General features: G+C 37.3%; 1 protein-coding gene across 1 annotated transcript in view; it reads left to right on the forward strand.

The window, feature by feature from the left end:
* The first annotated feature begins 2751 nt into the window (after positions 1–2751).
* NYAP2 (neuronal tyrosine-phosphorylated phosphoinositide-3-kinase adaptor 2) overlaps positions 2752–23476 on the forward strand; it is a 248640-nt gene continuing 227915 nt past the window's right edge. The window contains exon 1 of the mRNA XM_021682950.2: positions 2752–2972. Coding sequence (XP_021538625.2) covers positions 2752–2972 — 221 coding nt within the window. The remainder of the gene's footprint in view (positions 2973–23476) is intronic.

Consider the following 23476-nt stretch of genomic DNA (forward strand, 5'->3'; position numbering starts at 1 on the left):
TGCCTCGTTCATAATAGCTGCTCAGGAAATACTTGAATAGGGGTGCTTGGGTGGCTCAGTCAGTTAAGCGTCTGCCTTCGGCTCAGGTCATGATCCCAGAGTTCTGGGATCGAGTCCTGCATTGGGCTCCTTGCTCAGTGGGGAGTCTGCATCTCCCTCTGCCTATCACTCCCCCTGCTTGTGCTCTCTCTGTCTCTCTCAAATAAATAAAATCTTAAAAAAAAAAAAAACAAATAATAAATGAACAATCGTAGAATCAAATCCTTCCCTAGAACTAGATGACAATCATGCTCGCATTCATCCAATTTCATTATCTGGAAGTTTTACTAGATTTTATGGTTGATTTTTATCCCTTAAATTTTCATCCCAACTTTTTAAAAAATCTTATAGTACAACTTTCCATAGTGTAAATATTTTTTGATATTATTGTTTAATATTGTCTCAGAATAAACACAATTTAAACTCCAGCCAATTTGAAAGACCACTTAGAGAGATAATTAATTTTCAGAAGTAACCAATTAACCTTGTTAATATTTGGAATATATAAACTGTATAAAGGATGTCTGGTGTCATTCGGATGGAAAGAAAATTTAAAGGAAGAAACACAGATTTTGCGGTAATGCTTTTACAATGGGATATATACAGTTTAGCTCAAGGGCAAAGTGGGAGTGCTCATCTTCCACCCTGAGGCATTATCTCTGGAATCCTTGTAATACTGACTTGGCTCGCTTAACTATGGTAGAATTAATTGCCATAAAGTTATACAGATCTTTTTTTTTTTTTTTTTTTTTTTTTATTCGGGTACACCTAGTGCTGAAGTCTATAGTAGAAATGAATTCTCAAAAATGGTAATGCTTCAGCTTTCTGAGAATCATGTTCCTATATTTTTTTCCTGAAAATTGCAGTCGTTTGTTGCAGTAATTTCTTATTTCTATGTATGTCCACCACTTGAACATCTAAACTCATGGACTGATATTACAATACAATTCAATTATGCTAGATAGTTGGAATTAAAAGATCATTTCATTTGCCAACCCATTATGACTTAAAACAAAACCAAACATAATAAAACTTAACATAACAAAAAAGAAATCATGAGTCAACAAACAACTCCTATCCTCTATTTTCAACAATTTCTTACAGATTGGAGAATAAATCTTTAAATTCAGAGTGGGACTCAAATAACATATGAATTGACTGGCAGCTGAAATGCTAATAAACTCCGATAAGAAATAAAGTTTCCATAGCTACCATCCAGGTAGGGAATATGATTATACTCATAAAAAAATCAAAATGAAAATTATTTGTAATGGCAAAAATGAAAACCTAGGATGTCTACATTAGATAGTTGGGCTGATATTTTAAAAATGTCTTTCTGAGCCTTTTAAAGGAAATAAAAGACGTAAATATAATTTATAATTTTAAATGGCCAACTTTTTTTCTTGTTAATTGATTTTGCTTTTGATTTTTCAATCTGACTCAATTATACCAGTTTCCTATACAACAGTGAAGATGCAGTTGAGGACAGGAAGTCTTATTAAGCTAGATGGGTAAAATACTTAACTTGTAGGCAATTAATTAATTAAATTTCAGTTCTTTTTTTGATTGATTAAAGCACCATTTCTCTATCCCCTGGCTTCATTGATTTCTATGATTCATTGGATACTTCTACTTCAAAGCATCCTGATTTTCATAGCCTGTTGGTTATCCATCACCCATCTCTCTATACACATAGACACATTTGACATTACCATTGCTGCCAATCTTCTACATGTACTTTTATTATGGTAATATTAGCTAATATTATTATATGCTTATTATTGTTAAACTCTATGCTAAATTCTTTATACCATCACTTCTCTAAATCGTTACATCAACAGGAGGTAGAAGCTATTATTCCATCATTTTGTAGGTGAGCGGAATATGTATTGGTTGAAAGTCCTATGTTTTGTTGTTTTGATTTGATTTTGGTTTTTCGGTAATCTGTTCTATGGTCTGGGTTTTTAAACCTTCATATAGCAGTGAAAATTGTCGTTGTCACGGCTTGAATTACCAGACTGGTGAAGATTAATATGATCTTGGTGCCCTATGATATTTGAATCATAGTAGGAATCCATGATGGAGCACCATTTTGGAAAATAATGTTGGGTCAAAAAGGGATTATTTCCCAAACAAATTATATTAAAAATGTGTATTTCCTTGAGTACTGCTTATATTTTGCACAAATGGTTTAGGTTTGTAGATCTTAATTTAAAATTATAAGGAAAACACACACAATAAGAAAGTTCGTTCCAAATAATTATATCATTTTATTTCAGATTGAGCAAAGAAGTCTTTATGGCAATTAGGAATAAATGAAGCTTGGATCTGATATATCTTACTGATACAAGAACACATTTTTGAGAAACAAAACCACGACGCTAAATACATAAACCAAACATTGATGTTGGCACACTGTATTTGTATGCTCACATTACCTACCACTGCGAGAAATTTGGCCTTTGATGTGCTAATTTTGTTGGTTTGAGGAGTGTTTGCTACTCAGGCAACATTCATTTAATATTTACTTCAAATACTCTTGATGGTTTGTAGTTTCTAATGAGGCATTTTCTCCAAATAGATTCTACCATAATCATTGGAGCTTTTTGGTCTGACGAGATACTAGGGTGAATAAACAGCACCTTGTTTTTTATCTTCACCTTTGATAAAGGTAAAATGTGTTCTCATCCTACAGGAAGTGTTCCTTTTTACATGATACCCTCCAAGATGATGAGTTCTAATCCTGAGGAAGACCCTTTGGACACATTTCTCCAATATATTGAGGATATGGGGATGAAGGCCTACGATAGCTTGGTTATCCAGAATGCATCAGACATTGCTCGAGAGAATGACCGCTTGAGAAATGAAACCAACCTGGCCTACTTGAAGGAAAAGAATGAAAAACGCCGAAGACAAGAAGAAGCAATAAAACGGTAAATATAAATAAAAGTATTCTGAGTCTTGGGTACACAAGGAAATCGGTGAGTTCTGCAAAGGCTGTGATGTTGTCACCTGGTCAGGAAGGATGTTTACCACAGTTAGGCTTCATGAGACAAAGTGAAATTGGCACCTCAACTACAACAGAAATACAATTCTTCTGACTCACAGGACTCTCTCATTAGCTAACAAAAGTTATTTACTGGTGTGTTGTGCATATGGAGGTACAGCTGGGACTGGGAAACAATTCAGTTTTCTTTAATAAAAACTCATACCAAACAACCTCTTGATAAAAGCCCAAGGGAACACATAAGCACTTTCATAGTCAATGTTTGATGAAAATCCCCACCTTATTTAATGATCTTTGTTTATAGTTCTTACCTTATAATAGTCATCTTCTTCTTAGATTATAAAAAGACTCATCAATAATTAGAATTATATGAGCCTCTGAAGGCATGGGGAACCCTCACCATGTGCTCTCTGTGCAGTTTTATGACTATTACATATCTTGTCTGGTACCAAGTGCCCCAGGTTTATTGAAATGAAATGACTTTTATGCTACAAAACCTACAGCTACAAGCAAATAAGTGCCAGATTACAGCTTCCAAACTGAGGCTAAATTTCCTGGGGCAATGAAACCCAAAGAAAGATACACATCTTTTGATTTCCCAAAGAATGTCATAGTGTTTCCGGTGTGTGTATGTGTGTGTGCATGCTCAATAGGGGTATAGGGAGAGGCATATTGTGTTATACAAAGTCTTATTTTTTCAATAAGGTCTATTTACCAAGTGCAAAGATTCAGAATTTAGAAAATTAATTCATATCAATTAGCTGGATACTGAATAATATTAGTTAAGCTATTTTGATAGTTGGTGGATTTTCATTTAATCCAACATTAATACTTTGCTTACTCTCTGTGAACATTATGATATTAAGGAAATTATTATTTTAAGATGAACTATTTATTCTTATAATGAAACTAGATAAGGAGGCACTACTTTAATCGTTTAATGGTATATAACTTTATATGAGAGGTTTGGGAGAGAGAGAGAGATTTAGAAACCAAAAAGAGAAATGTTACGGAGGATTATTTTTGAAAGAGGGTAATCTTTTTATTTTGAACTATTAAAATGGAAATCCATGCATTACCAGGTATAAAAATGTTTGCAAAATTACATACTTGATAAATGTTGCCACAATTGTGTATATTTAAGTCAATGTGTTGTTGGGGATTATGTAATTTTTTATTTCTACCCAATTTTAGTTGGTATCACCAATTTCCTTCTAGGATACACTAAATGTCCTTTCTTCAGGACAATTATTCCTCCGGGAATTAATTCTGGTGGACTTATGTATGTATGCAAGCATTTTGCTTTTATGAAAATGAGTTTTCTAAAATTCATTACAAAAAAGGATAACCCACATGTCTTCTAAAACAGCTTCACCTCTAAAATGAAAGTTCTCCTGATCTTGGCATTAAAACTCAATAATTCATTCTTTTCTTTAACCTTAAATATAGAATTATTTGAAGTCGTTGCATTAGATTTTACAGAATACTAAAGCGTGCTTGTGCTTATCACTGTACTACTAACTTCTGTGTTTCATCAACAACCTTTAGAAGGGTTCTATCTAAAGATATTAAGATAGTGGACTTATCTTCAAATTGAATTCTGACTCCACCCTGAAGTAAGGATCAGGCAGAGAGACTTAATCCAGGTCATAAGGAATGACACCGATCCAGGTGAGACAGATAGGGCACCTCACACCTGAGGTCAAGATGTTTCAAGACCACTGGCAAACAATGCATGCAGTATGCACCATGGTTGCCGATGTCCAAACTACAGTGTAAGTTTCATGAGAATGATCCCATTTTTCCATACAGTTCTTCAAACAGGATCTAAAGTAGATCTATTGTGCAATGAACATTTGCTGTTAAATGTATTAACTGATTGGAGAAATATATTTTAAAATTTTGCTAAGTGCCAGGCAATGTTCCAGACCTTGATGAGACAGCAATGAACAGAACAAAGTTCTTTTTTTTTTTAAAGATTTTATTTATTTATTTGAGAGAGAGAGAATGAGAGACAGAGAGCACAAGAGGGAAGAGGGCAGAGGGAGAAGCAGACCCCCTGCTCAGCAGGGAGCCCGATGCGGGACTCGATCCCGGGACTCCAGGATCATGACCTGAGCCCAAGGCAGTCGCTTAACCAACTGAGCCACCCAGGCGCCCCAGAACAAAGTTCTTGATATAAGGAAGGTACATTCTGAGGGAAGGGTGAAGAGGAGACAACACTAAATGTAATTATATATAAATATATATACAACAGGTGATAAAACAAAGCTTGGTAAAGGAGATAAAAACAGAGCCCAGGGAAGGCCCTTTAAATGATGTTTGAGACATTGGAAAAGTGCTGCCAATAATGTGAGGTGTATGGCTATCGGCAGGAAGAGAACTCTAGGTAGAGGGAATACAAGTTCGATGTGTTCCAAGCAGAGGACAAGGTGTCACACAGTGACCAGGCAAGGATTGGGGGGATGTAATTCTAGACTGGTAGAAGGCCACCAGGTAATGTAGACCTTTATAAGCTCTTGTGTTTTATTCTGAAGAAGAGAACAAAATTCACTGAAGATTTTTGAGCAGAGGTGTGACCTGCATTAACTGAACATCTTACCAGGGTTACTCTTGCTTCTGTGTTGAATAGATGGATTGGGCATGGCTAAATGTAGGAAGTCCAGAGAGAAAGCCTTTGCAGTAATTCAGGTGAGAGATGGTGGTGGCTTGGACTAGGATGGTAATAGTAAAGGTGGCATAAAATGATCAAATTACGGGCACCATCCAAATTTTCTAATTGATGAGATGTAGGAGTTGAGTAAGAGAAAAAAAAAACTGAAGATGGCTTTCAACTTTGTCTTGTTGTTGTTTTGTTTGCATGTGTGCATGTGTGTGTGTTTGCTTTGTCTTTTGCCTGAAACACAAGAAGAATGAATGCTTTGTCTTTTGCCTAAATGAAATGGCAAAGACTAGAAGAGAAGAAGTTTGAATTAACTGTTAAAGGAATAAAAGCTCAGCTTTGGTATCCCAATTTTGTGAGCCCTTTTGGATGTCCAAGTAGAGAATCCTGGATAGATAGTTGGGTCTGGGATTTATGGTAAGATCAAAGCTAGAGACATAAATATGAGGGTCATCATAGTCTATAGATTTCAAAGCATGAGCCTAGTTGAATATACCTAGAATATAAAATTAGAGAGGGTTGGGAGAAGCATCCCTGACTGTTCCCTGGGGCACCTGACTGCTTACATGATAGGAACAATAGAAGAATCCAGGAAGAACAGCCATAAGAGAGGGGAAGAACCATGAAAGAAGGTGATGTCTCAGAGTGAAGTGAGAAAAGTGATTAAAGAAGATAGATTTTACTGATGGATCAGCCATGTTGAAACCTGAGAATTGACGCCTCTTACCACATTGGTGTTATTGACAAGAACAGTTTTGATGAAGGGCTAGGGACAAAATCCAATGAGATTATATTCAAGAGAGAGTGGGAAGAAAGGAACTGAAGCAAAATATAGAGAACCATTTTGAGGGCTTTGAGGCTAAAAAAATTTAAAAATATGGAGAGTAGTTGTAGTGGAAACTGGGGTCTTTGGTATTTTGTTTTTCTATATTTTTCCTTTAAGAAGAGAGAAAACTAGCTTATTTAAAATGCTGATATGAATGATTACAATAGAAAGGGAAATGTTAATGGCTTAAGAGCAAGAAGGAAAAATTACTGTGATTATGGACTTGAGTAGGTGGGAAGGGTTAAGATCTCAGGCATCTTAGGAAAAAGCATAGACTGCCCAGCCATCGTAGGAGAAAAGATGGCCCAGGGTATGGATGGCTGAATGAGACTGAATGAATGACTAACCCTGAAGGACAAAGTCCTGAACCTGGTTCATTGTATCCCAAACACCATTGTATTACTGCTTCCATAGCTTTTCATGTGTTAGGATTTGAAGATGTGGTATGTGTCTCTCTATTTGGTAACTCTACACATTCTTTCCCGCACCCACTCCTCCAAATATTTTTCTGGAATCCTAATTTAGAGTGTAAATATCTTTGGAAGAGACAAAATACTAGCAAAACCTCCTAAATTATTGAGGCTTCTAGATGTCTTTCTTTTCCAAAAGCATGGCCCATGTACAACATGAGGACATATAGGTCTCTGGATATTGTTGGAAGGGGTGGGATTTGAGAGAGAAACATCAACGGAGCCAAAAATGCAATGATCAGATAGGAGGAGGGGTCCAAAAGCCTCACACGACTCTGTGCCAGGGCTGGCTGTGGGTTTCTTATGTTATCCTCTCTCAGTGTCCATTGTAATATCCAAATTCAACTTTATTTTTTTTTATTTTTTTATTTTTTAAAGATTTTATTTATTTATTTGAGAGAGAGAGAATGAGATAGAGAGCATGAGAGGGGGGAGGGTCAGAGAGAGAGGCAGACTCCCTGCTGAGCAGGGAGCCCGACATGGGACTCGATCCCGGGACTCCAGGATCATGACCTGAGCCGAAGGCAGTCGCTTAACCAACTGAGCCACCCAGGCGCCCCAAATTCAACTTTATTTTGTTCAAATGGTGACAGTATTTTGGGATTCTAACAATCGAAAACATAATGATCTTTTATTTTCTTCTCACAGTACATTTTTGGAATTACTTCAATCTTCTTAATAGAAAAAATATATATATATATATTTTTAAGATTTTATTTATTTATTTATTTGAGAGAGTGAGAGAGCACAAGAGGGGGGAGCGGGAGAGGGAGGAGCAGACTCCCCGCTGAGCAGGGAGCCCGATGCGGGACTCGATCCCGGGACTCCAGGATCATGACCTGAGCCGAAGGCAGTCGCTTAACCAACTGAGCCACCCAGGCGCCCCAGAAAATATATTTTTAATATTTTTGAAAACCCCCTAGCAAGATTCCAGTCACGTAAGCATTTCAGGGTTTCAGGGTTGGCAACAGAAGCAGAATACTCACATCTAAATTTAACACTTATTTTAATATTTTTAACATGTAATTTATGTCCAGTTGTAAACAAATTCTACATGACATTAATGAACATAGCTTAATCAATTAAAATTCTGTAACATGTCTCCTGAATACCTTCTTTATGCTATGATTTAATATATGGGATATAAATGCTGAAAATCTAAAGATGGGCCATGTTTGACCTTGAAAAGGCATTGATGATAATTCTCTGTGAAATATGCCAGTTGCAATTTCAGAAATGTGCAGACTGCCAAGGATTGCTTAAAAAATGGAAATAGGATTTCATATGATTGACCTTCTGGATCACATATGTGCCGAAATGCCTTTTGTGCTGAAGCTGGGAGGCTTAAAACACTGAGCTCTCAGAAAAAGAATATCCTCATCACTTTCTCAGTGCTGTAAATCACTTAGGCTTTCTGAGTCCAATTCCTTATTTTTAAACTAACTTGAGCCCCCTGTCACTCCTAACTTTCTGGTATCTTCACTTCCATTTCTCAAATGGGATTTTACTGAAAAGGCTTATTGTGGGAAAAATTCTAAATAAATAAAAAAAGTTGGGGCGCCTGAGTGGCTCAGTCGTTAAGCGTCTGCCTTCGGCTCAGGTCACGATCTCAGGGTCTTGGGATCGAGCCCCGCATCGGGCTCCCTGCTCGGCGGGAAGCCTGCTTCTCCCTCTCCCACTCCCTCTGCCTGTGTTCCCTCTCTCGCTGTGTCTCTCTCTGTTAAATAAATAAAATCTTTAAAAAATAAATAAATAAATAAATAAAGTGATCCTGTTAGTGCTTTTTTTTTTAGCAGCCCCAAATAACATTTGATGAGAAAGAATGGGAGAGAAAGACCAAAAAGGAGAAAAGTTAATGGAGAATGAAAAAATTATTTCAGTAGCTCATCGTTTCTGCTATTTTAATTCCTAATGGTTTTGTGCAGGCACTGTTAAATGAGATTTACTTTTTATTAAAAAGCCTGTAAGAGGGCGCCTGGGTGGCTCAGTTGGTTAAGCGACTGCCTTCGGCTCGGGTCATGATCCTGGAGTCCCGGGATCGAGTCCCGCATCGGGCTCCCTGCTCGGCAGGGAGTCTCCTTCTCCCTCTGACCCTCCCCCTCTCATGCTCTCTCTCTCTCTCTCTCTCTCATTCTCGGTCTCAAATAAATAATTAAAATCTTTAAAAAAAAAAAAAGCCTGTAAGAAAACAAACACTCAAAACTTACAGCTTGCAGCAAGTGAGCTCCCTCGATGTGGGTTACAAAACTCTGGTTTATCATGTGTGGGGTGAAAAGCGATGTTTAAGAAACAGGGATGATGGGGATGTAAACCACTGATGTAGCACAGGACCAGACATTAAGAAGGAGGCAATTGACCAAAGAGAACAGAATCTGGCCACAGACAAGTTGTAAAGGCACGGCCTGTGTGTACCTGTGAACATAAGGCCAGTTTTGGAAGCTCACTACGTATAGGTAAAGCCTTGTTTAGGATTCTCTGAGGAGGAGGGGCGATCAAAAGAGCATCTGGTATATCAAGACCACATTGAGGCTTGAGGCTTCCTTTCAAGTGAATTTTTCTCTCTGGATTCTGGAACTTGTCTCGGCTCTATCTCCTTATACTATTAGCCACAGAATTTTGAAAACAATATAGGCAACCTCCCTTCAATAAAAAGCAACAAGGAAATATGTTCCCAGTACATGATTTTCTGAGTATGTTTTCTATTATCCGACCCGGTTGGATTTTTTTTTCCCCTAATGAAACAAATGTTACATTAGTGAAATTCTCCCAAACATTGCAAGTCTGGAAGACAGCTCTCCACTACAGCAAAGTGGTTCTGTCACAAAGGACTACTTAGGCTGATTAGGAACATCTCTGTTCCCTGTGGATGTCCTCAAGGGATCTATATGAGGTTATATTTCCTCTTTAAAAGTGACAGTCAGAAATGGAATTAGATTACTTACAGCTCCTTTAAAAAAATACATGCAATTGCATATTAGTATGTATACTTGGAAGTTATTTATATTTGAAGGTTTCAGTATTTCTGTTAGTCAAAGAGAAACAAAGGACCACTAAGTATCCTTTAGACCATGGAGGGAAAAAAAATAAAAATAAAAATAAAAGAAGTATTTGCTTTTCCTTTTCTAAAACATTGCTACCTAAAAAGCAAATGGTTCTAATACCAGGGTTTTGAATTGGTTAATATTTTAAATGATTAGCCAAGACATAATTACGCAGAGAACTCTTATTAGAGAAATGTTAACAGTTACATAAATCCTCTCTAGATAGTTATGGCTTCTGAAGTCATACTCATGATTTGTGACAAGACTATATGGAAATAGAGAGCATTTGCTGAAGTGCATTTTCGTGAGTGATCTATCCATTCGGTGCCGTATGAATACCTACTTTGGTCATGAATAGATAATCTCATTGGGTTTGTTTTAATTGGAGGCATGTAGAAAAATGAAATACCCTCTTTGTATATCAAAACAGATGTTGAAGCATCATTGCTCAGGTGAACTGAAGAGTTAAATGAACCAGGGTTCAGAAACATAACTGTGTCAGCTTTTAAAAATATTCTACAGCTAGTCTTAAAATATTTAGAAATACTCTATAGCTAGTATAGAAATACTCTACAATTAGCGAAAGCTCCTATGCTTAGAGCCTAGGAAACAAACTCAAAAAGCCCTCAACCATAATCCTATCTAGAATGAAATTCAAATCTGCAGCATGTCAGGGTCTAGCTGGACTGCATCAGCTGATCTGATCTGATGTGAATTTCTGACCTAATTTTGCTGTAGGACTCAGTGCTCAGGCAGAGAAAACAAGGTTAATGTGTTGATAAGGGGGTGAGATTAAACAGCAGACAGTATCTTAATAACCCTCTAATTTCAGCTTCCTCTTGTGTTTGTGATTAATTCCAATCACTTTTGTATTAATCATTTCAGGGGACCTCAAGCTGCTTTGCTTGTTTTTATGTTAAAATTATGCATCCAGATTTTCTTTTTTTTTTTTTCAAAGATAAACAAGATATCCAGATATTGGAGTAATTTTGGTGAAACATCAAGTGTATGGGGAAATTTTTATTCACAGAACCATACAATTAGAAGACAGAATTCAATAATTCACCTTGTCCACCCCTCACTGGCTGCTCTTTATTGAGCCAGAAGCCAAATCTACAAGGCTGATCCTAAATAAATTGATTTATTGAAAGTGTTCCATTTTTTTTTTCCAGTGCTGGTGGGGAAAGTTAATATTAATGAGTTTATATCCAGGGACACCACTTATGCTCATTAATATCAACTTTCCCCACTTAGCCTAAGGATACCACATTGGTCCATTCTGGCCCTTGTGCCTGTTCACTTTGCAAATCAAAGTGGTGTCTGTCCTTCTGGCCTGCCATTTTCAGGAAGGGTCACCACAGTCCTAATATGATTAATACAAACATTAGTAGCATTCATCTATTTACAATTTACACTGCATCCATACTTGTAATGAAGACAATTTTAAGTTTTTCATTCAGTCACCTGCCAAGACAGATTAGAAGCCACAGAAGGCTCATTAGAAGCCATAAAGGCTCATTTAGGATAAGCCTCCTTCTCCTCCTCACTTACCTTCTTGGGAGCTATTTATACTTGTGGTTGTTTCAACTTGAATTAGATTCTGGACCTAGCCCTGACTTTAGATTTTAAGAATCTCTGTATCTGTTCCATATCTGAAATAAATAGACAGATGCTGGCAAGAGGAGGGGCTTCCACAACATAACCCCGTATGGGCCAGTCAGTCAGCATGAGGATTAAGCTCTTCTAATGCTGAGGAAATAGCAGCAAAGAGTAGACCTTCCCAACCTCCAAACCTATAGCCACCTGAATGACTGAAAAGACACCCTTTGGAAAATTTCAGGTAATCTTTCTTTTAAAAGGAGTGTTAAATATTTAGAGATGGTTGTAGATTAATTAGGCAGTAGCTTTCAGTCCAGGGCTGTTTTTTATACTCTTCTGGCTCTCAGAGGATTGTCTCAGTCTTTAACTAAACATGTCCTTTGTAAAATGTTCAAAAACCCAGATAAGGGAAAGGAATTATTACAGAGCAAGGCTATGAGTCAGAGGATTTTTTAGCTACTAAAAATGCAATATGGCTTAGAGAACATGTCTAATGTAGCAAATGAAACTGCTAGAGACTGAACATGTTAATAAAATAGCTCCAAGGCTCTGTCCAACTTTGACTTAGCCTGAAAAAAAACTTCATTATAAATTTATAGGTCACCTTGAAATTGATTTTGATCATGAATTGATAGAAGGAATATCAAGCCCCCCGCCCAAAATGGATCTTTGCCCCAAACATATGTCTCTAGTTAAAAGTTATTCTCAATAACACTCATATTTGGAAATACATGACAAAATATTCATGTCCATCCTAGAATATGAATATAACTAGCCTGCCAGGAAGCAGAGGGGGGGAAAAAAAAAGGCAAACTTCATTTTTTTTTAAGAAAAGCACTTTCAATAAGATATACAAGGAAAACGCTTTAAAAATAAAGAGACCAGCATTTAAAATCCATTATTTTAATTAGTAAATTGCATTTTAGTCTTTGATTTGAGGCTAAGTATACCACTCAGCATAACGTGATGTTTGAATAAGAAATGAGGTTGTTCAACAATAAAGAGCATTACCAAGGAGACGTCTTAATTTCCTATTAGGCTGATGTTTATGGGTATTGTTTAGCTATTTTGTTTCTACATGAATTTTTTTGGTAAGCATTTATTGAACATCTATTTCATGGCAGGCATTGTTCTAGGTTTTTGGGACAAAGCAGCAAAGTAGTAAAAATGTTTGCCTTTGTGGGATTTACAGTCTTGTGGGGGTGGGAAGAGGGAGACAGACAATAAGCAAGTAAAGTATAGAGTAAGTTAAAATGTGATGAGTTCTATGAAGAAAAGTAAATCAGGGCATTGGAGGTCAGGGGTTTGGGGGGGAAGGCAATTTTACACAGATTGGTCAGGGAAAGGCTCACAGAGCATGTCACATTTGAGGGGAAAATGCTATGTTCCAGGATGAGGAAACACCCAGAGAAAGATGCCCCAGGTGGGAGCCTTTCTGGCACGTTGGAGGAACGGACCGAAGGTGAGTGTGACTAGAACTGGGCAAGTGAGGTCAGAAGGAACGGGGTTGGATCTCGACAGGACATGGAGGTCACTGTCAGAGCTCTGTCTTTTACTCAAATGAGGTGAGATGAGAAATCATAGTGTTTTGAGAAGAAGAATGCCTGCCCTATCTGACTTCTGTGATTAAAAGGAGGGTCATGCTGGCGGCTATGTGGAGAAGCGAGGGAAGAAGCTGGAGCATCAATTGGGAAGCTACAAAAACAATTATGAGGAGGGAAGATGTTGATGTGGACCAGAGTCCATGGACAGGGGAAGATACAGTGGAATTCAAGATACACCGTGAAGGTAGAGTTGATGGAATTTGGTGACAGATTCCATGTGGGGTTGAGAGTGATGTAAAACCATGGTATTCCTATTAACTAGGATGGAAGGGGAACAGACGAAGGGTTTGGGTGAGAAAGATTTTGGATGTACTAAGTTTGATATGTTTATTAAGCTTCCAACGATTTGTTGATTTTTGTAACAATTAATACTTCCTTTTTGATAATTTGTAGGTGAGAGATTACATAATTTTATAGAAGTTTGAAATACTTTTATAAAACTCTAAAAGTTAGACAGACACTGAAACATTTAAGTTTGAGGACAGGTTTTTGTTTTTGTTTTAAAGATTTTATTTATTTATTTGAGACAGAGAGAATGAGAGAGAGAGAGCACATGAGGGGGGGAGGGTCAGAGGGAGAAGCAGACCCCCTGCCGAGCAGGGAGCCTGATGCGGGACTCGATCCAGGGACTCCAGGATCATGACCTGAGCCGAAGGCAGTTGCTTAACCAACTGAGCCACCCAGGCGCCCTGGGACAGGTGTTTTTTTAAGTGTTTATTTGGAGGAGAGCAAGCACAGTACATGAACCACAGCAAATGAACAACTGCCTGGAGGTCTGTCCATTGTGCAGTTAGTGGAGTTAGTGATCTTGATTCTGAGAGCGACATGATCCACACTCTCAGACACTTTCCAGTTTAGGGCAGAGATAACAGCCCTAGTCCTATAATCTAAGAAGGTAGATAAAAGGCAGGTAGGTGTAGGCCTGCTGAATACTTGATAATTTTGAAGAGAAAAAAATGCTCCGAGGATGGGTTGATTCAATTATTAGCATTGGTAATATCCACTTAGGACCTTCTTACAATGGTAGAGACATAGGTAATTAGTTTGTTAATTGACGCACATTAGGAACTTTTTCTGTTCTTGGGTATGACATTAAACCAGTAGATGATTATCCCATTGTAAAAAGACAATTTGGAGTAACACTGTGTTGGGGGGTAGGGTACAAGGGAGCATAACTGAGTGGTGGAAAAATCCTAGGGCACAGACAAAGGTGGGATGAGTAACTTTCTTTCCCAGCTTTAGTGAGACCCATAAAAAATCCCTTAATTCTTTCTTTTATTTTTTTTTTTTAAAGATTGTATTTATTTATTTGACAGAGAAAGACACAGCAAGAGAGGGAACACAAGCAGTGGGGAGTGGGAGAGGGAGAAGCAGGCTTCCCGCTGAGCAGGGAGCCGGATGCTGCAGGGGCTGGACCCCAGGACCTTGGGATCATGACCTGAGCCACCCAGGCGCCCCAAAGTCCCTTAATTCTTAAGGTTAAGTTTATTCATTTGGTAATTAGAAATAACAATATTCACTTTTTTGCATTGTTCAGAGAAATAAAGACACAACACACGTGGAGTAGCCAACACATTGTTGCTGCTTAGAACTGGTAATTGTTATTGTTGTTAGAATTAGTATTATCATTACTATTACTGCTTTTACCTTCATCATTATCACCTTCATCTTTATCACATAATGTGGTTATATTAATAATGATGTATGGCATCATGTCCAAAATGGTTCTGCTTCCATTTAGGGTAGAAACCAACACAGGGAAAGAAACAAGATTGTTAGCTTTGAACATTTGCAAATGACAAGTGTACTCAGGCCCCCAAATGTGAATTTCCTACTTTATCATTCTGTTTCATCCTCTTCATGTACACATATTTTTGTTTTTTCTCTTAAAATTGTTAATGTTACATGAGGGCTGAAAGAATTTTAGCATACAAATAGATTCAAAAGGTTGCAATAACTGGTAATTTTAGTTTTAATTATTAAACTGGCTTCTAAGAGCAGAGAAACTGTCCCTTGTAGTAGGTTTTGAAACATTTGTAAATCAAATTGCTTTGAACTCACTTTGGTGTGCTGACAATGGATTTCCCAAGAGAATAATAAATAAACTTGTATAGCATGTTATTTTTTAAATGTAATTCACTACTGAATTTCCAGATATTTTCAGGGAACTACCCTCAAACTTTTTCCTCTTGACAAAGGAGCTACTACATTTTTACTCTTTTCATGGAAATGCATGCTTTCTGTAAAACTGCCATAACTTTTAGGTTAAAGGTAAATGGTAAAAGAAATAATGAATCATGAAGATAAAATGACAACTACTTGATATCTACAAGAGCTACATTCTAAAATGTTTTTTTGTTCCTTTTGTTTTTGTTGTTGTTGTTAAGAAAAATGCTCCCTGCCGAGTGATTTCTCTTCTGGAGAGCAATGTTACTTTCAAGGTTGCATGTAAATGATGCTAAAAGGTTTCAGCTTCTTACTGGTTTGAGGATTCTGGGGAAGGTTAGCCCAACAATAGCGTTTAACTGCCCTTTGCTCGGAGAAAAGAGCTCTTCTTTCTTGCTAGTTGATGCAGTAATTGTAACTCTCTGTTCTCTCCAGCTCTTTTTGAAGAGAACCAGAGTTGCATGGAGAAACTTGAGCCTTTAAGAATTTTCCTACAGGGATTCTTGACCCCCTGGGATGCTTGTTGTTACATTGTCACATATAATTTTTTAAATGCCTGTTCTAATACACAACTGAAATAGTATTTGTTTTGAGGAGAAATGACAAACAGGACTGGAAATGACTTGTCAAACAAGTTATATTATAGATCATTTTTAAGGAAATGTTGTTTTTCCAGCAGCTGGTATTTTATTTTATTTTGGGAAGAGATGTCATTTTGTGATTAACAAAAAATGAACAGTAATGGAGAAATGTTTTTTAAAAAGTGATGGGGAGATATCTTTATAGTGATCAGAGTACCTGTAAAATCTCTCAGGAGAAAGGGGATGGCTTCCTTTTTTATCCTCCCTTCATACCAGGTATGAAATTATGTAGCAGGGTAAGGTTGATCATGGGGAAACTAGAATCTGAAGTAATATACCCTTAGTTTGCCTCTAAAGTGTTTTAGAAAAAACTCATTGCAATTAATCTAATTTATTCTCTTCTGCTTACTAGCTTCTGGATAATGAAACAAAGGGTTAAGAAATGAGTAGCTTATGAGTTTTCTCTAGTTTTTATTGAGCTCTGCTTGAACCCCCAAACCTCAGCAACTCCCAACCCTTAGCAGATCAATACAAATATCATATTTTATTTAGGAAGAAATTCCATGTGTTTTAAAACCCCCGTTAGTGCAGATGCATTCATTTCTAGAAATCAGTTCTTTGAAATATCAAATTTATTCTCAGATTCTTTTTTTTCCGTATGATTTTCTTTCTTCTTAGGATTTTGATTTATTTCCTTAGTTCCTGTGTTTTATAATACATTTCAATTCTAATCTGGTTTGTATATGTGTATATGTGTGTGTACTATGTTCAGTTCGTGCACAATTATTTAAAAAGCCTAGGTATTTCAAATAAAAATAGAGAGGAGAAACAGTTTCAAAACATGGTACATGGTTCAACAGATTAAATGGGATAAAGAGAGGTGGGGGAGGGGCAGAAAATGACTGCCCAGTAAAAGCCTTTTTAGCAAATCATGCTGAATCTCATTAATAAAGAATACATCCAGTAAAGCTGTACAATCAATCTGCCATGTGCATTAGTGATGTCTAGTCCAATTCAGGTAGATAAATTGTTCCCTAAATGTTGGTCGGCTGCCACTCAAATCACAATACCAATAATACGTGCCATGCTGAATTTCTACTGACTCATGATGAATTTTTTTTGCAGGGTTAGACTAGACTAAACAGGTGAAGGAGAAGAATGATGGCTATCTGAATGAACACCACCACCTACAGCAAAAAAGGACAGATAACTAGAGAGAAGCAATAGACAACTACATTTCGAACCCATCTACCAAAAATAAACCGGCAGGGAGTAATCCAAATAAGCCCCGTTGCCAAAAGTGTCAGCTAAAAATACAACCAGAAAAGGATAGTCAATACAGTTTGCAAAGTCAGATTAGGGCATTACTGTAGCACAGAGATATCCGTCATGGGAAAACAGGCACAAGACAAGGAGGATAAAAGGGAAGGGAAAAAGGAGTAACTAAATACTTCCATGATTATTTTAATTACAGCATCTTAGTCTGGGCTCCACCCATGAACAATTCTATTTAATGATAACATCCATGACTTATATCCTTCCCCATGGCTCGCTATCAGAAGCCTTCATTATTATCAACAGATACTTTTTAAAGATGCAATATAATATGTCCTCCTGAGGTTCTTTGGTTTGAGTCGACACCGCATAACTATTCTGAAGAAGTCCATTGGCTTCGTATACAGCCTGAAAATAAAAACACCTGCTTTCAAACCTACAGTGGAAGGGAAAGCATTCTACAACTTCTTACGAGATTAAAAGTCTCTGAGGAGATATCGTGCATGGAAGGGAGCATTTTGAAACGAGGTAGAAATCCTAAGCCCGAGCTGTTGTATGATTGCATTAAAGTGGAGGAATGAAAGATTAGGATGGTATTGGGTTTTAGGGAGGAATGCTGCTTGTGGATTTGTCAAATGCTGTGACCCTATCTGCCCAAGCCTTTCCATTTCAGTGTGACTTAGAATTCTAAAAGGAAGTCAGCTTCCACAGTCCCCCGTGTAAGTTGCCTTCAGCAAAGAACCTCTACCTTTAATTTAACACAATTGGCAATCTTGGTTTGAGACAGACTGTGATTTAGTTAACATGAAAACAGAATGACCTCTGTCACCCCAGAGTTGAATGAGAAACTCAGTTCAGGTTTGATGGCATGTGTGAGCTATTGGAAGGTAAGCTGGGGAAAAAAACCGAAATGGTCTCAGTGAACGTGTGGAGGCCTGGAAAAATCCTTCATATCCTAGCCTGATTTTCTCCTAGACAAATGTATGCATGTTTATTTTTAATGATGTGCTTTAACAATGTATGCATGTTGTATGACCTCAGTCACACAGATGAAACCCCATTTTAATGAACAGGCTCAGAACGATCAACCTGATGCAAAAAAACTATTTCCATGTGCCGGATTTGTTAGTTCCTTTTGAAAGCGTGCTTGGGGGCTGGGGTGCAGAGGGAGAAAGAGAACGTTAAGCAGGCTCCATGTCCAGCACGGGCCAGAGGTGGGGCTTGCTCTCACAACTCTGAAATCATGACCTGAGCCGAACTCAAGAGTCAGATGCTTAACTGACTGAGCCACCCAGGCACCCCGTTAGTTCCTGATAAGGATACAATGTATTCTGCAACGTATTCATACAAGAAGTAGTATGTAGTAGATACACCTGCTACTTTCAACACCTTGAACAGTCAAATGCATTTAAGATCAGACCTGATATATCTCAAAATCAACATTTTGTTCCATTTTTGTTTGCGTTCATGTCTGAACTTTGGAGAAGAAGAGAGTTTCCTTCCCCCCTTTCAAATTCATTAGGATAAGCTGAAGAAATGACCTAAGAAAATATTACTTTGTATTAAAAAGTGATAGGGAGACAATGAATTAATTAAAGTTTTCATCAAATTATTTTTCTTTTCAAGTATAAGTACTTCAGACTAATCAAACATCCCATTTGTACACTTTCCCTAAATGTTCTCAGCCTCAATTTGTATTATTCAAACCCTAATTATAATTTCTGAGCAAAGCAAATAACCACATAAATAACACAACCCAGACTCATATAGACTGTAGGAAGAGTCTTCTGTTGTACATGGCTTATAAATTAGCATAAGAAGTTTTTAAATTTTTGACTAATGACCTTTGAGACCTAGAGTTATGCTTGCCTGGTATTTTATTAGAAACACAGAATAAATATAAAATGAGGCAAAAAAGAGGAAATTATAGTTTGAGGGAATTCTAAAGCCCTCAGGTTTGACTTTTATAGTTTAGACAGGTAAATATAAATAATTGCATTGACTACCAAAGCACTAATGATATTTACACTGCATATATTTAAATGTGGTCAGGTCAGGACGTGGTCTTCCTAAAACCAAAGCATTAAATAGAAATAAATTAGATATAAAGTAAGGACAAAAATGAAAAGGGAGAGTAGAGGTCAACAAAATTTTAGCCAGGTCGCTGAAGTGCCAGACTTTGTTTCCTTCTTCTTCAGTCTCTCAATTTATAAGTAAGTTTGCAAAATGCTTAGGAGTAATCATTAAAAGAATCATTACAGGGGCGCCTGGGTGGCTCCATCGTTAAGCGTCTGCCTTCAGCTCAGGTCATGATCCCAGGGTCCTGGGATCGAGTCCCGCATCGGGCTCCCTGCTCTGCGGGGAGCCTGCTTCTCCCTCTCCCACTCCCCCTGCTTGTGTTCCCTCTCTCGCTGTGTCTCTCTCTGTCAAATAAATAAATAAAATCTTTAAAAAAAAGAATCATTACAGTTTTTAATAAAGTAAACCAAAAACAATTGGAAGCTATTTCCATCATACGAAAAGTTGCATGTCTAAACTGGCACTTAATTGCTACAGTAATATTGCTTTTCTAGAAACCAGACTTTTGGAAATTTCAACAATAGAAATCCATTATCTTCAGGGAGAAAACTTTCATAAAAAGGAGACAGAAACTTCCGAGGTGTCTGGCAAGTTCATGTCAATGAAGTGGCCATGTCGCTTCCACTATGGAGTCAATGAAGCACAACCATAACACAGCCAGGGAGCAGGTGCATTCGTACTAATGCATGTCTGCCACATGGTTTATTTCAAACTAGTCAGTTTGGCATATCAGAATTTTTACTTCTATTTTAGTTGTTTTCTTGTCGGCGAATATGTGTGCATGTGAAGGTGTGTGCTTCATCTACTGATGTTTTGATGGATTATACACAGAGAATTTCTCAGCAGGAATTTATCCAACAAGCAAGGGCACTTTAGTTATTAAATTGAGGTCTCATGTTAGAGGCCATTAAGCAAATTATTTAGTGCATTCTGCTTTAGAAGGCAAGGGCACAAGTACGGTATTTTATAACTGGTTAATTTCATGCTGCAATTAAATTCTTGACACACAGTTGGAATGGCAAACTTAATGTGAGAAAATTAAAGTGGGTTTCTATTGTCAAGTTTCTGTTTGAAAATGGACTTTTAAAAAGAGTTCTTTCTAATACATTTAAGAATCTGCATCTTTTGCCCTTTGGTAAGATGGAAACTACCTGTTATGTAGAGAATAATCTGAGCAGAACTAAGTTTTGGGGCTTTAGATTTTATACAACCAGTAGGAGTTGTATTATAATCTATTTTAGCAGACACCTTAATGAAGGCAATTTTTGATAATAAAATTGGACTAAATCAATATACATGTTATATAAATGTCTAATTTTCAATTTGATGACTAGATTAAGAGAAAGTGGAATTATTTGTGTGTGTGAGAGAGAGAGCGAGAGAAAAGGAAAGAATATTAAAGGGTAAACTCAAGTTTATATTCATTACAGAGGGAAATATATGGATAAATAAAAAGAGGTAATTTGTCAAGAATAAATTTCTTGATAATTAGAATCAAAAGAAAACTGTAATGTCTTCTGGAAAATTAGTTCCATATTATATTTATCTCTTGGGGGTTTTTTTTTCTTCTACTTATTTAGTGTTTTCATCTGAATCCATTGTAGAGTGTAGCAGTTAACAGTGTAATCTACAGTGTCAGACTTCCTTCCAGGCCATATTTTGTCCCTAACTTCTTCTGGCTGTGTGATCATGGACAAGTTATTCAAACTCTCTGGGCTGCAGTTCTCTCTGGGATAATGGGGCAGAGATAATAATAGTACCTATAGCTTAGGACATTATGAAAGAAATCAGTGACAGTAGGCACGTGAAGGGCTTAAAAGAGAACTCACAGTAGCACTAACTGAGTGTTAACTTTGTTCACTAAAATATGCAAACACAAGGCAAGGACTTTGCTTTGCTTAGTACTGCATTTTTAGCACCTAGAACAATAGATGCTCAGTAAGTATATTTGAATGATTTATTGAATGATTGATTGATACTATGAGACCTTACTCATGAATTAATAGGAAGTTAATAATATAATGTCATTTGAGGGGATGCTAATTTAACCCTTACCCTGTGAAAATACCTCCTTTGATATAACCAATACCATAAATCTCAAAATTATAAAATTATTCTTTTGCCTTCCATGTTGGTTCATTCTTTATAAGGTAAGTGAAGAGAGAACACATTAGTATAGACATACTAGTATTAACTGAATGATTTATTACATCCATTCCCGATAAAAGGTTAGTAAGCATTGTCCTTTTAAGGGGATACCCAAGTGAAAAGCAAAGAGATGTGAATTGAATGTGGGAATAAGCTGGTAACAAACCCCTATTTTACAATTTTTCTCAGATTTAGATTAATATGTAATGTCATCCAGCAGGAAAGTGGGTATCTTGGAGTCATATAACAAATCGTTGCTGAATTTAAAAGAGAAGCAAGACTAGTTTCCTGGTATAACTGACCTAAATTATCTCATTTAGTTTAAATTTTAGATAGAAAACAGTTGGGCAATAAAACGTGGAATCTTGGGATTAAAAATTTAAAAACCTGCTAAAGATCTTGAAACAGAAAGATTGCCTCTCATCCCCAAGATTCTCTCCACAAAACTCCAAAAAAGGCAGATGAATGTTAAGGAATACCCAGAGTGTCAGCATTTTTAGTGTCGCCCAGATAATCATCATTCAGTAATTAACACCTAGGAAACTGCTAACAAATGGATCATTTTTTATACAATACTAATGGGCTACAAATAATGGCACTCCATCAAACTGCGTAATTTTAGTGAAATTTATTTATCCTCAAAGCATCTTAGTGTCCTCATCCATGAAAGTCACAATCATAATGCCCACCTTGCCAGATGGTAGTGAGGGCTCAATGGAATGTCAGTTATTTCTAGAGGGGCCACTACTCTCCAACTATAGAAGACGTGTGGTTCTTCCTCAAGTTTTGCCTCTGCTCATGCTTGTATATTTCACACCATTCATGACCTTGTGTTTCAAGACTAAGCTCAAGCATCATCTCTCTGAAACCTTCTCTTGTCTTCACAGACATTGGTTGTTTCCTCTTATTTGCCCTAAAGCACTTATAATTCTATTCTAACCTTTAATGCATCTTCTATAATGATATCTATATGTAATTAAAGTGGGTAAAAAATGGCCATACCAGGGGCACCTGGGTGGCTCAGTCGGTTAAGCGGCTGCCTTCGGCTTGGGTCATGATCCCGGGGTCCTGGGATCGAGCTCCATGTCGGGCTCCCTGCTCAGAGGGGAGCCTGCTTCTTCCTCTCCCTCTGACCCTCCCCTCGCTTGTGTGCTCTCTCCCTCTCTCTCAAATAAAAAAAATTAAAAAAGAAAATACTCTGGCACAGAATGGCATTGAAACAAATGAAAGTCTAGCAACCTGGAATATTTGTAAAGGGATGTAGACCTTGCTGGACCATCTCAAAGAATAGCCAAAGGGTTGTTTCATTCAGGAAACCAATGACTCTGCTTCTCACCTATCAACTGCTAATAGGTCCCATACCATGCAACTCAGGTTCTCCTCTTTCCACTCTCTTCTCTGACTTTAAACTCTTGATTGCATAGATTAGCTAACTCTCGGGATTTGGGGGATCTGGCAGGGAAGCAAGAGACGTTGATTTCTCCTCCTTCATTCTTAGTGCAGTACCTGAACTCTGCACAAGAGAGCAAGTCTCTGGGCTGGGATGTAGCATTCTTCTTCCTTGGGAAGTGAAGAAAAGAACAAAGTTCACAATCATTTATCATTTAAAATCTTCATTTTTGTCCCATCGATAGTTGCTTGTTTTTTTCTCTTCAGTATTAGATTGATTCCTTCTCAATATAGGTACAAGATGGAGCTTGGAGTAATAAATTGGAGTTCTGAACATAATTTGCCAGCTCTGTTTCTTCTTAAGAACCTCCTTCCTTTACCTGTACTTTCCCAGTCAGGTACCCTTTAGTCTACATTTTTAGGTACTTGTTATGTGGACCATAAACTCACAGTGGCAACTACTCAATTTTGCTATTGTAGCATGAAAGCAACTTGACAATGCTTAAACCATGAGCATTATGGTATTCCAATAAAACTTTATCTTTTAAAGATTTATTTATTTATTTGGGAGAGAGAGAGAGCATGAGTGG

Source organism: Neomonachus schauinslandi, chromosome 3 (assembly GCF_002201575.2).
Source record: "Neomonachus schauinslandi chromosome 3, ASM220157v2, whole genome shotgun sequence".
Classification (NCBI taxonomy): Eukaryota; Metazoa; Chordata; class Mammalia; order Carnivora; family Phocidae; genus Neomonachus; species Neomonachus schauinslandi.